Source organism: Schistocerca gregaria, chromosome 2, assembly GCF_023897955.1.
Source record: "Schistocerca gregaria isolate iqSchGreg1 chromosome 2, iqSchGreg1.2, whole genome shotgun sequence".
NCBI lineage: Eukaryota > Metazoa > Arthropoda > Insecta > Orthoptera > Acrididae > Schistocerca > Schistocerca gregaria.
The window spans coordinates 316,287,284-316,302,249 of record NC_064921.1 but is presented as its reverse complement, the minus strand read 5'-3'; the positions used below and the strand labels follow the sequence as shown (position 1 = coordinate 316,302,249).

The 14,966-nt window shown below is 37.2% G+C and overlaps 1 protein-coding gene across 1 annotated transcript in view; it reads right to left on the bottom strand.

The window, feature by feature from the left end:
- LOC126336939 (rootletin) overlaps window positions 1-14,966 on the bottom strand; it is a 409,210-nt gene that overhangs the window by 116,200 nt on the left and 278,044 nt on the right. The window contains exons 14-15 of the mRNA XM_050001116.1: window positions 11,487-11,654; window positions 1,634-1,828 (exon numbers count right to left, since the gene is read on the bottom strand). Coding sequence (XP_049857073.1) covers window positions 1,634-1,828; window positions 11,487-11,654 — 363 coding nt within the window. The remainder of the gene's footprint in view (window positions 1-1,633; window positions 1,829-11,486; window positions 11,655-14,966) is intronic.

Sequence of the window (14,966 nt, the reverse complement as noted above, 5' to 3'; positions counted from 1 at the left end):
ACATTAATAAATTGAGTGATAAGTATGTCAAGACACATTATGACATATTTTGATATATTGCAAGGACTATTTGGGGATCTAACTGAATTACGCTATAGGACTGAGGCACGATTTGCTAAATATTATACGTAATTAGTTTCTGAATTCAAAATGTAAATGTTAAACTTTTAGGAAATCTGAATAATTGAACAGCCTTTTCGTACACCCATTATACCTACAGCTAATTTACTAGGATTGTACAACAAGTTTCTATTCTCAATGAATTCTGATGAATCAAATTTGTAAGATGCAAAAAATTGACTTAATTTGAGAACATGTGTCACAAAGATGCACATTTTATCAATATATCAACAGAAGCATTTCCCTAAGATAATATGGTTAACAAATAAATGAGATTTACTCTTTTTGTTTCAGCCCTCAAACCTAGCATTCATTTGAGGCAATTGCTTGCTGGCTATCCTCTTCATTTCAGCGTAACTGCTGAAGCCAGAATCATCATACCCATACACTAATATGTATGGGTACTCCTGTGGTTCTTTCTATTGCCATGTCTTCAACTACAAACTTCAGCAATGCCTCATTACATGATATGTGGCCAAGTAATCCCTCTCTTTGATCTATTACATTCAGTACTTGGTATTTTTTCTCATTGGTTCATTCAAGAATATTTTCATTCTTTACTCAATCAATCTGTCTAGTCTTCAACAGTCTTTTTTAACACAAGACACCAAAACTCATCCAACTCTTCAAGTGTCCTATTTCGAAGTTTAACTTTTCCCATTCTACGTGTTTACATGCTGCACACATCTTTACCTCAGATTTCTTTATGTTTATGTGCATGTTGCAGCCATAAGCCAGCACAAATACAATTGTATTCAGCACTGATTGAATTACTGTTCATTTGTGGCAAATAACTGTTTTGCTGTCAGCAAACCATGTCACGCTACTTTCTGCCCATGATAAACAGCTTTGACATCTAGATACTAGTGGTAAAATGTGCAAACTTGAGTTACACGTCTCCTGGTTGTGGTCTCTTATACCACTCAATTAGTTCTGATCATTCCAGTCTACTTTGCATAATAATACTAGATTACCTTTCTATTCTTGCAGTTGACACCACACCAACTAAGAATGAAAAACATTTTATTTAATTTTACATTACAATCTAACAACACTAACTGAAATCTGAACAGCAATACATATCTCATTGTTTAAACTAAATCTGCTCTCTTTTTTTGGGCACTGTGGTATGATTCTTGGGTAAAAAAATCACACTGGTTCTCTCATTATCTACTTTAGATTTTTGCCCTTCCATTCTTTGACAATGAACTCTTGTGAGCATATTCAACACATTTGATGATAGACTGACTGTGCAGTAATTTTCACATTGAGATTCAACCACTTTCAATCCCAGTTCATAAATTCATACACATTAGCAACACATCAGAATAAGTTTCTGAAGTTATTGCTAAAAGTTACAAAGTTTGATAAACTTGATAGTGCAGCATGAAAAGAAGTTTACATTAGAGAGAGAGAGAGAGAGAGAGAGAGAGAGAGAGAGAGAGAGAGAGAGAGAGAGAGAGAGAGAGAGAATACTGTTTATATTAGTATTATGATTTTTGGGTTTGCTCACCTGTTTCTCTTCTTTGTCTTTCACAAGGTCCTCAAGATCCCTATTCAGTCTACCATTAGTTTCAGTAGCTTGTTCTAACCTTTGTTTCACCCTCATTAGTTCTTCATTTAATGCTTCCTTTTTGCGAGCAAGAGCTGACAGCTGGTTACTTAAGTCACCTCGTTCACGTGTTACTTGAGCCAACTCTACCTCCACCTGAAATTCATAAATACAGTTTATGAAATATTCAAAGAGTATTTTGCCAAAGACTAACAGGAACTAAGCTTCAAACATAACAGTGTTCTATGAGCTGTGTAAAGATAAAGTGACTTTAGAGACTATATTTAGAATGTTGTTAATGAGTTGCTGTGATTAACTTTCACAATGATAAAACCTCCACTACAACTTTCTTCCCTTTTTCTTCCTTTATTTCAGTGAATCCCACTGGAGTTTATTGAACATAACTTCCCTATAGCATTTCTACTTCATCTGTTAATTATTTTTGGCAAGGATTGCAGAAAAAGCAAACAGTACTCAAGGGTAAGTTGGACAAAATGTTTTAAAGTGGCCTCCTTCATATAACAGTAATATTTTGCAGGAATTCTTTCAATAGATCTCAGCCTGGCATTTGATTTAGTAATTAGATTTATGTGATCATTTCATTTTAAGCCAACACAGATACTAATAACTTACTCCATGTTTTACAGTAAAAATGGAAAGAAAAACCTTTTTATTTGCTCACATGTATTTTATCACTTTTACTTAATAGTGAGTCAACTGCGAAAATTGCTGATAAACTGAAACCACCTTTACAGTTTACAAAAATTCTCTATCCCCGCCATCTCTCTGCTCATAACACAATCATTGCAAACAGCTTCATTTCTATATTTAATTAATCACAATACTCCTGTCACACTTCCTTGTGAGATGCCATATACTATTTTCACTTCTGATGATATCTCTTTATTGAGATTCTACCTGTTAGGAAGCCCTTAGCCCATTCCTACATTTGGTATAATATTTTGTAAGCATATGTGTGAAAAGGAACTGTTTAAATAACTTTTGGGAGTAAATATATACATTACCAATTTGTGCAACACAATAAACAGCCTTCTGGATATTATCAACAATGATATGCTACCACCTGTGATGATCTACTAACTACACCAGATATGCTACTGTATGTGGTGGTTTACAAACAAAAACCAACAATGAAATGAAAACAGTTCATCTGATGTAGTGTGAGAGACTATAAGGTGTGAAATTATCAGTCTTATTAACCAAATAGATTCTTCAAAATTGCTCAAGAAAGAACGTGGATGTGACAAACACACACATGTTGGGCAGTGGTGCAGTAAGAAACATGGTTAGCAGCGGACAGGAGAGTGGCAGGGAACACTGCACCAAGATGGCACCATCTGGTGAACATGCACATCAGTCTCTTTGGAACCCATGTGACATTCAACATGTGAGATTTTATTCAGTGTAGTTGCCTCGCCACAGTTTCTGCCACATAGTGAAAGGAATGCGTATTTCATTAGTATATGACTCTAAACATAGCGAAGGGTAAAAGGGCCTATTTCACTGATTCGAATCATTTTCTCATTTCTAGTAGTAGTTGTGGTCTTCAGTCCAGAGACTGGTTTGATGCAGCCTTCCATGCTACTCTATCCTGCACAAGTTTCTTCATCTCCAAGTAACTACTGCAACCTACATCCTTCTGAATCTGCTTAGTGTATTCATCTCTTGTTCTCCCTGTATGATTTTTACCCTCCACGCTGCCCTCCAATGCTAAATTTGTGATACCTTGATGCCTCAGAACATGTCCTACCAGCCGATCCCTTCTTCTAGTCAAGTTGTGTCACAAATTCCTCTTCTCACCAATTCAATTCAGTATCTCCTGATTAGTTATGTGTTCTACCCATCTAAACTACAGCATTCTTCCGTAGCACCACATTTCAAAAGCTTCTATTCTCTTTATGTCTAAATTATCGTCCATGTTTCACTTCCATATATGGTTACATTCCATACAAATACTTTCAGAAATGACTTTCTGACACTTAAATTTGTATTTAATGTTCACAAATTTCTCTTCTTCAAAAACGCTTCCCTTGCCATTTTATACCTTCTCTACTTTGATCATCATTGGTTATTTTGCTTCTCAAATAGCAAACTCATCTACTACCTTAAGTGTCTCATTTCCTAATCTAATTCCCTCAGTGTCACCTGATTTAATTCTACTACATTCCGTTATCCTCATTTTGCTTTTGTTGATGTTCATCTTATATCCTCCTTTCAAGACACTGCCCATTCCATTCAACTGCTCTTCCACGTCCTTTGCTGTCACTGACAGAATTACAATGTCGTCAGCAAACTTCATAGTTTTTATTTCTTCTCAATAGATTTTAATTCCTACTCTAAATTTTTGTTTGTTTCCCTTACTGCTTGCTCAATATACAGACTGAATAACATCGGGTATAGGCTACAACCCTGTCTCACTCCCTTCCTGACCACTGCTTCCCTTCTGTGCCCCTCAACTCTTACAACTGCCATCTGGTTTCTGTACAAATTGTAAATAGCCTTTTGCTGCCAGTATCTGACCCCCGCCACATTCATAATTTAAAAGAGAGCATTCCAGTCAACAATGTCAAAAGCTTTCTTTAAGTCTACAAATGCTACACGTATAAACATATGTTTGCCTTTCCTTAATCTACCTTCTAACATAAGTCGTAGAGTCAGTATTGCCTCACATGTTCCAACATTTCTACGGAATCCAAACTGAACCTCCCTGCAGTAGGGCATCTACCAGTTTTTTCCATTTGTCTGTAAAGAATTCGTGTTAGTATTCTGTAACCGTGACTTATTAAACTGATAGTTCGGTAATTTTCATGCCTGTGTACCTGCTTTCTTTGGGATTGGAATTATTACATTGTTCTTGAAGTCAGAGGGTATTTTGTCTGTCTCATACATCTTGCTCACCAGATGGTAGAGTTTTGTCAGAGCTGGCTCTCCCAAGGATATCAGTAGTTCTAAAGGAATGTTGTCTTCTCCTGGGACCTTGTTTCGACTTAGGTCTTTCAGTGCTCTGTCAAATTCTTCATGCAGTATCATATCTCTCATTTCATCTTCGTATATCTGGTACTGCAAGTGGCAGAATTTGAATCCTTGCCAGACGTCATGGACGTCGAAGACCCCTAGAGGTCTCTCCACCATCGAGCTGCAAGCTGTGGCGGAGCGTGCTTCCAGACCCGGTTTTAGTGTGGGGGCGCCACAGTGGAACACACGGTTCCAGCGGCCAATAGCGGTGCCCCCGATAGTATACTTAGGCGCCTGCCTCTCACTCAGCCAGCCAGCCTAATCTCACGTACGTCTGTTGACACATCGCTTCTCGTTAGACCGCTTACTTACTTATTCTTGTACAAGTGGACGTGTTTGTTAGGTTTCCTAGTGACTCCATTGTTCGATCTTGTTGTAGTTTGTTCTGTCCTTTGTTGGTCGTGTCTGTCCTCTCCCGTTGTGTTGTTGTTCGCGGGTCACGGCGCGATTTCCGTCTTTTCAACCCCCCCCCCCCCCCCCTCCAGGACTGTCCAGGTTGCAGTTACAACAGTCTACATCCTCTTCCATTTCCGTCATATCACCCTCTATATATTCCTTCCACCTTTCTGCTTTCCCTTCTTTGCTTAGAACTGGTTTTCCATCCGAGCTCTGGATATTCATACAAGTGGTTCTCTTTTCTCCAAAGGTCTCTTCAGTTTTCCTGTAGGCAGTATCTACCTTATCCCTAGAGATATATGCTTCTACATCCTTACATTTGTCCTCTAGCCATCCCTGCTTAGCCATTTTGCACATTCTCTCAGTCTGATTTTTGAGACGTCTGTATTCCTTTTTGCCTGCTTCATTTACTGCATTTTTATATTTTCTCCTTTTGTCAGTTGAGTTCAGTATCTCTTCTGTTACCCAAGGATTTCTATCAGCCCTCGTCTTTTAATCTACTTTATGCTTCCTTTACTATTTCAACTCTCAAAGCTACCCATTCTTCGTGTACTGTATTTCTTCCCCCTGCTCTTGTCAATAGTTCCTTAATGCTCTCTCTGAAACTCTCTACAACCTCTGGTTCTTTCAGTTCACCCAGGTGCCATCTCCTTAAATTCTACCTTTTCACAGTTTCTTCAGTTTTAATCTACTGTTCATAACCAGTTGATTGTGGTCAGAGTCCACATCTGCCCCTGAAAATGTCTTACAATATAAAACCTGGTTCCTAAATCTCTGTCTTATCATTATATAATCTATCTGGAAACTTCCAGTGTCTCCAGGCCTCTTCCACATATACAACCTTCTTTCATAATTTTTAAACCAAGTGTTAGCCATGATTAAATTATGCTCTGTGCAAAATCCTACCAGGCAGCTTCCTCTTTCATTCCTTACACCCATTCCATATTCACCTACTACTTTTCCTACTATGGAATTCCAGTCCCCCATGACTACTAAATTGTTGTCTCCCTTCACTGTCAGAATAATTTCTTTTATCCTGGCATACATTTCTTCAATCTCTTCATCATCTGTGGAGGTAGCTGGCATATAAACTTGTATTATTGTGGTAGGTGTGGGCTTCATATCTATCTTGGTTACAATAATGCTTTCACTATGCTGTTTGTAGTAGCTTACCTGCGCTCCCATTTTTTTATTCATTACTAAGATCACTACTGCATTACCCCAATTTCATTTTATATTTATAACCCTGTATTCACCTGACCAGAGAGCTTGTTCCTCCTACCACTGAACTTCACTAATTCCCATTATATCTTACTTTAACCTATCTGCTTCCCTTTTTAAATTTTCTAACCTACCTACCCGATTAGGGGATCTGACATTCCACACTCCGATTGTAGAACGCCAGTTTTCTTTCTCCTGATCACGACGTCCTCCTGAGTAGTCTCCGCCCAGAGATCCGAAATGGGCGACAGTACCAGCACAGCAAGGCCATTTTGATTAATGTTAAAAGGCCAGATCAGCCAGTCATCCAAACAGTTGCCCCTTGTAGCGACCCTTTTTTCTATCCCGACTTCCGTATCTTGCATGAAAGTAGGAATGTTAATTTATCTATACATTGACTGGTATTGAGGGGTTTTGCTTTATCCTGGCTAGTTCTCAAATTAACCCCAGTGAGTCACCATACATATTGTCTTCCCAGTTTTGAAGGAAAAAACCATAAGTAAATTAATACTAGTGTTTTCAATAGATTCTCGTTCACTTGTTTCAGTTACTAGTCTGCAGTTTATTCTTGGTGAAAATCACGTAACCTAATTATTTATGAACCTAAATTGAAGTACAGTTCAAAATGAATACTCAGTTTCAAATTCACACATTATTTTATTTAACAATAATTATTAATAAATCAGCCCATTCACATGATCGCATTCAAAGGGGTTCTTTGAATAAGTATCTAATCTGAAATCCCGTCAATATCAGAGATAGTAAACAATGTTCTGTCAATTTCAATAAAAAGATTGTTACCATTTAATATCCATAAACTGTCACGAACTATGATTACTAGTCGCATGAAGTAAAGCTTTTCCTCTATCACAATACAAAGTTCGAATCTGTCCAAAAATCGTTAATTCTGTAAAATATTTAAATCTTCACACAAAGTGACGTTTAAGTCAGAGAGATTATTGATCACCTCCCCGTTCCTCTAGTACGACAAAAGTTCTAATTCTGATCTGAAATTAATGCTTCCCAAAAAACAATCTCGTCACGATTTATTCTTGCACCCTGGTTTAATAAAGCTCCTATTGTTGCTTCCTAAAGCTGTACGTCCTAATTGACTTCGAACAGACTAGAGGATAGGGACTGTAGTATCATAATTGCATTGTATGTCTTGTTATACTTTAGTAAACACTACCTTTGGTGTTCAAGACCTATGTTCTGTGACTATAATATTGATTTTCTCATATATGACAATAACTACAAATTTAACCATTTCCATCGCTTTTCCCCTCTCCCATGCATCCAAAATTTATGATTAAAATTATTTTCTTTTTCTATTATTTTTCTACTATAGATTTTTCTCTATTTGTCTCTTATTTCTGTTTCGAAAATTACTACTTGTGGAGGGGCTTGAGACATTTTCTGAATTTATATTTCGAGGGCATGGGAGCTAATTTGGGAGCTATTTTGGTTTATTAACACTGAGAGGCGTTGTAGGTGTTACACACTGCACTACTGAAAAAGTTGCTGCCCTCTTCAGGAACCATGTGTTTGTCTGGCCTCTCAACAGATACCCCTCTGTTGTGATTGCACCTACGGTACAGCTGTCTGTATTGTTTAAGCACACAAGCCTCCCCACCAGTGGCAAGGTCCATGGTTCATGGGCAGCGGCGGAGGGGGGGGGGGGGGTTCTAGTAGTATGACAAGTCCTCTGTGTGCTACAAGAATTTTCAACATTAATTCTAGCAATATGGCTGATTAATTAATGTTCAACATTCTTGTAGCCCACAGAGTACTTGTAGCTTTTTTTTAGTATAAAGTAGGTACTGATATTCTAAATTGGGTGTTAGTATAGCAGATGTACAATAAACATGTATGATAATATATAAAAACACCAGGAAAATGATAGAGAAACAAATCTTAAGACAAATTTTACTATACCAAATATTGACAAGAATATTTTTCATGTGATCATAATTATGTAGAAAGGTAATTTTGTTTCAATTCTCAACACTTGCATAATTCATATGAGAGATGTAGTGTCATGAATAATTGCGCCCGACAGTGCAGTATTTTCTGCCTCAGTGACAACATGTGAGATTCCCAGTCAGATGCTTCTTGTAACTAATTCAAAGTTATTAGGTATAAAGTGCAACCAGTCATTTTTTTAAAAAAAATTGATAAGATTTATTGTACCATTGGCTTGTGGCAGAAATGTGCATTATCAGAAATAATTCACCATGGATACATGAGGCAGTGAAATCATCACAGCCCTAATGTTTAGGTATACATGGTCCAGGTAATATTCCTGCAACACCTCCATTTGATGATGAGTTAACTGGTTAATGGTACAATAAACCACAACATAATTCAAAAAGGCAGCTGGTCACATACTGTACACATATAAATTGCCAATTTAAATCACAGTTGCAGTTTGTAATCCATAATGGACATAGTGAATGTAAGTAATGTTTATTAATACTGTGTGATATTTGATGTGATTGACATAATGATACTTCCTTCCATTTGACATAGAGTGTGGGGATGATTGCCAACATGGTGGCACCATCTTCACTGTTATCATGATATAAACTGAGCCAGCCATTACTGAAATTTATACAACACTCAATACACATGAGAAGACTGAAAGTTATTATGTAGGTTTAGCCACACACTATTTATTAGCACTAATTCAACATGCTGTGAAGGTACATGCTTTCATCATCAGAAATATCTACACAAAAGAATCTGCACTGCATGGAATACACTTCCAAATGTTCATCCACAGAAAGTCCATACGGTACTGTCATTAATGTATAGAAGATTAAAAAAGGTAAAAATACATAAAGGTTAATAAGCTTTTGTGGTCATTACCCTTGTAGCAATATCCTATTCTTAAAATGTGGCCCATCATCATCTGTATTTCAGCAAAAATAAATCAGTATATGCCGAATTTCAAATGTAGCTAGTGACGCAGTCTTAGAAATTCATGTGCAGATGCTCTATCTCCAGGAACACACATGTGGATGACAATACACATACAGGTAGATGTTTCCTCTTAATTTTAAACTGACTTGCTCAACCAGTTGGAGTTTCCTACATTTAATTATGGACTACAAAGCATGACGTAACTTGGCATTTTTCGAAATTCTTCCAATTCATATGTGGCATACAGAAAACCAGTGCTTAACAGTATTGGTTAAAAAACAGTCTTGGTTGCAATTTTAGATTTTTATTTTTCATCGACGTGTTTCACCTTATTTAGGCATCTTCAGGTTATCTACATAGAAAACAGAGAACAAATACATCTATTTAAGAATCGCGATCGCGTTTTGCAGACTTGGATAACCTATAAGCATGTATAAACAGATCAACTTGAAAGAGCAAATACGTTAATTTGGTATTTCTTAGAAGAATCCTTTAGTCAGTGTAGCCAAAGGGCATCGTCAAATATGTCAGACCAACATCACCTTCATTAAACTCAGTAAAAACTAGAAATATAAAATAGTAAAATCATTACCTTTTCTACATGGACATGAGAGGCACAAAGATCAGCACAATGCGCTCCTGTTCACAGGAGCGAGTAACAGAGTAAGATGGGGGCTCTGGTACTAAGCATAATGCTCCACAGTGTCATGTGCTAGTACTGAAGCCCAATACAGAATCACCTCAATACGTGGTGCTGCAACGCAGCAGTGATAAGAATGAGAAATCGTAAACTGGATATACATAGCCACTAAAACTTTATAAATATGATGCACATAAAACATTGATACGATGGAATTACTAGGGGCAACACCTGTGCAATAACTTATCCTAAAATTTTGACAAAGTAAAATATAAATGGAGGCGGTAAATTTAAATGAGAAAACAAGGTGTATAATACAACACACAGATGCAGTACATACACAAATTCTTCGTATCATATACCACTACAATGAGAACATTAAAAACACAGGACTGTAATTACAGATAAAGAGGTCGCCCATGTAACACTCAATACTGTATCATTTGGAGTTAGAACTTCTAGCAAGAAAACTTTTTTTATAAAATACAAGTCAAATTATTAGTCTTAAAAAATACACACCAACGTGGAAGATGGACGTTATGCGGGTAAACTCCCCCTCCCCCTCCTTTTATAGCTACATTTAAATGTGTAAAATGCGTCATCATTTAAATCAACAAACTCACAAGTATCCTATTTGAGCCCTCGTAATTCTGCCTAAATACGAGCCCTGTTCCTCTCTGGTCTTATGTCGTCTTCTTAGCCAAGTCATTAGGGTTTTTTTTTTTTGACTCGAATAAGATACTTGCGAGTTTGTCGATTTAAATGATGGCACATTTCACACATTTCAATGTAGCTATAAAAAAGGCGGGGGGGGGGGGGGGGGGGGGAGTTTACCCACATAATGTCTGTCTTCCATGTTGGTGTGTATTTTTTAAGCCTAATAATTTTACTAGTATTTTATAAAAAAAAGTTTTCTTGCTAGAAGTTCTATCTCCAAATGATGCAGTATTGAGTGTTATATGCTTACTACCAGAGCCCCCATCTTACTCTGTTACTCGCTCCTGTGAACGGGAAAGCATTATGCAGATCTTGGTGCCTCTCATGTCCATCTAGAAAAGGTAATGATTTTACTATTTTATATTTCTAGTTTTTACTGAGTTTAACGAAGGTGATGTTGGTCTGATATATTTGACAATGCCCTTTGGCTACACTGACTAAAGGATTCTTCTAAGAAATACCAACTTAATGTATCTGATCTTTCAATAGTTGATCTGTTTATACATGCTAATAGGTTATCCAAGTCTGTGCAACTCGATCGCGATTCTTAAATGGATGTATTTGTTCTCCATTTTCTATGTAGATAACCTGAAGATGCCTAAAAAAGGCGAAACGCGTTGATGGAAAATAAAAAAACTAAAATTGCAACCAAGACTGTTTTTAACCAATATTGGCATTTTTCACATCAACATAACATTCCAAGAGGTGTAAGAAGTGACAGGAAAAGCCCTAGCATCAACAGAGTATTAAATTCTTGACATTTGGGTTTGCAGTCCGGCACTTACCTACACAACCACTGTGCCACACTTTAGAAAAATTATCATGAGGAACTTATTTGCATTTCACACATAGGCACATAATACACTGAAGTACCCTATTTACCTTTTCCTTTTCAATTTCCAGGAACTTAACCTTCTCTTGAAGTGATACTTTATCTGACTCCAGATCCAAGCGTGTCTGTTCAGCTTGCAACAGCTCTTTCCTTAGTGAACCCAGATCATTCTGCTGGTCAATGCTCTGGCTGTGTAAGGCTGCCTTCTCATCTTCAAGCTACAACATACATGTGTATATACAAAACTATTGCTTCAAATAATGAAATTGGTTGTTTAAACAACTAAGGATAAGATGATGTTTCATACTTTTTAAAAGCAAAACTTTTATTTTAATCTGATGTTATAAACAGAAGGATCCTTTCAGATACAGTGCAATATACTGGCATATGTGTGTGAAGCAGGTCACTATAACACAATTTTGAAACAGTGAAGGAGGATCCATCATAATCTGTTCCTTAAACAACATACAGCCCAAACTACTTCAAATTCTGGACAATTGCAGCTGTTGAAAGGCATGATGTTAGGAAGAATTCTGCAAACAGCTGGTAAAATTGTTGTTTATTAAAACACAAATGATTTCATGACCTAAAGCTGCATCATCAGGTGCATCCTACATGGTAAAAAGCAAAGTCCAGTGTCACCACATTTTCTCAATATTGAAATTGATAAAGGAATGTCTAAAACATACCCACAATGTTAAAAGACCATAGGCATTCCCATAACTCAAAGCAAAAATTTACTGTTCAGCAAATATTGTCAATACTATTGTAAGCGAAAGGTAACAAAGACGTGCTCCATTCATTTAGAACAAATTACTGATAGGCAAGACTTGTGGTTACAGAGCCGCGTTTTAAAACTTACTTGTATCTAAAAAGAAAAATATCTTAAAGTGAGAGGATGCTAATTTTTTTTAAAGGGGCCAGACTGGTGATAAAAAAATTTTCACTGCTAAAATGATTAGTCTTGGCACTATACAAATTATAATGTGGAATGTAGAAGGTGGCAGTGTCTCACCAGTGTGATGCCAGTGCAACCCGGTGTTGGACAAAGTAAAAGCGGCACGCATGAGTGACAAAGCAAGACTATCTGGCTGGAAAAATGCAATCTTATACTCATGACTAGGTTGCTACATTTAGAAGTAAGAACAATACAGAATGTTATTACATACTAGTACCGAATCACATAAACAATCGAAATTAGCCAGAATGCTATGGTGCTTTAATTCTAATTAGTTATTCAATATATATATACAAACTTCGACATGGGAAAAATATATTAAAAACAATGATTTCAAGACTTACCAAGACTCTTTGCCTTTAAATATGTCTGCTTGTGTAGAAAGAAACTTCCACATGGGAAATATATATATATATATATATATATATATATATATATATATATATATATATATATATATATATATATTAATGGATATGTGTGCGTGTGCGTGTGTGTGTGTGTGTGTGTGTGTGTGTGTGTGTGTGTGTGTGTGTGCGAGTGTACACCTGTCCCTTTTTTTCCCCCTAAGGGAAGTCTTTCCGCTCCCGGGATTGGAATGACTCCTTACCCTCTCCCTTAAAACCCACATGCTTTCATCTTTCCTTTTCCTTCCCTCTTTCCTGACGAAGCAGCCGCTGGTTGCGAAAGCTCGAAATTCTGTGTGTGTGTTTGTGTGTTTTATTCATTGTGCCTATCTACCGGCGCTTTCCCGCTTGGTAAGTCTTGGAATCTTTGTTTTCCTGACGAAGCAGCTGGTTGCGAAAGCTCGAAATTCTGTGTGTGTGTTTGTGTGTTTTATTCATTGTGCCTATCTACCGGCGCTTTCCCGCTTGGTAAGTCTTGGAATCTTTGTTTTTAATATATATATAAATAAAATAGAAAGAAACTTCCACATGGGAAAAATATATTAAAAACAAAGATTCCAAGACTTACCAAGCGGGAAAGCGCCGGCAGACAGGCACAGACACTGTGTATGTGCGGATGGATATGTGTGTGTATGTGTGTGCGAGTGTACACCTGTCCTTTTTTTCCCCTAAGGGAAGTCTTTCCGCTCCCGGGATTGGAATGACTCCTTACCCTCTCACTTAAAACCCACATCCTTTCGTCTTTCCCTCTCCTTCCTGAAGAAGCAACCATCGGTTGCGAAAGCTAGTAATTCTGTGTGTGTATATATATATATATATATATATATATATATATATATATATATATATACTTCCTCTAATACATTGAAAATATGACCTTTTCTTTTTTTATGCAATATTTTTAAGTTTTATGAATGGTTTGTGATGCTGTGACCCTCTACACCTAAGTGCGCTGTTAATGCAGATCATGAATTATTTAAGTTAAGATGTTCCTGAAATCTTATTTGAAATGACCTATTGGTTTGCCCTATAATTTTCTCAGGGCAATGATTACATGTAATGCAGTATACATCCATTTCATTATATTTATTTACCATAGCTTTTTCCTTGTGCCCAAGTTTTCTACCAAGACCTGAAAAAGTCAAGTACACAGGAATAATGAAACTTCCTGGCAGATTAAAACTGTGTGTTGGTCTGAGACTCGAACTCAGGACCTTAGACTTTCGCGGGCAAGTGCTCTACCAACTGACCTACCCAAGCACGACTCACACCCCATCCTCACAGTTTTAATTCCGCCAGTACCTCGACTCCCACCTTCAAAACTTCACAGAAGCTCTCCTGTGAACCTTGCAGAACTAGCATTCCTGGAGGAAAGTATATTGTGGAGACATGCCTTAGCCACAGCCTGTGGGATGTTTCTAGAATTAAATTTTCACTCTACAGCGTAGTGTGCACTGATATGAAACTTCCTGGCAGATTAAAACTGTGTGCAGGAGCGGAGGAGAGCTTCTGTGAAGTCTGGAAGGTACGAGACAAGGTACTGGCGGAATTAAAGCTGTGAGTCGTGCTTGGGTAGCTCAGTTGGTAGAGCACTTGCCCGCAAAAGGCTAAGGTCCCGAGTTTGAGTCCCGGTCCGGCACACAGCTTTAATCTGCCAGGTAGTTTCATATCAGTGCATACTCTGCTGTTGAGTGAAAATTTTATTCTACACAGGAATAATATTTTTAGGTCTCATACATCTGCCAATTTTTTTAGATACTGTACCCACCCAGCATTCTATAAAAAAAAAAAAAATCTATCATCACTTTGCCTGTTCGGCAGGTCTAACCATTCTGAAATCTTCTTCCGATCTGCCATGTGAAAGAAGATTTTTCTTTTTCAATATACTTATATTAATTACAGTAACCATTTCTGAATCATAACTGTTTTGATATGCTAAATATTACATGACCTCATATTTAGCCATTTGAGCTTCACTAGTAAGGGACACTTCACACAAACGGTTTAACTTGGCTCAGAATGCCACGTCTTCATATTTCATTGCATGACATGACGGCCTGTGTCCAACAAGATCCATCATGGTTCACTTTGGGTAAATATCGAAGCCTATATTTCCATTTTTTACCTGCACTTGAGGGTCCATAAACAGCATAGTGTCACTGTCA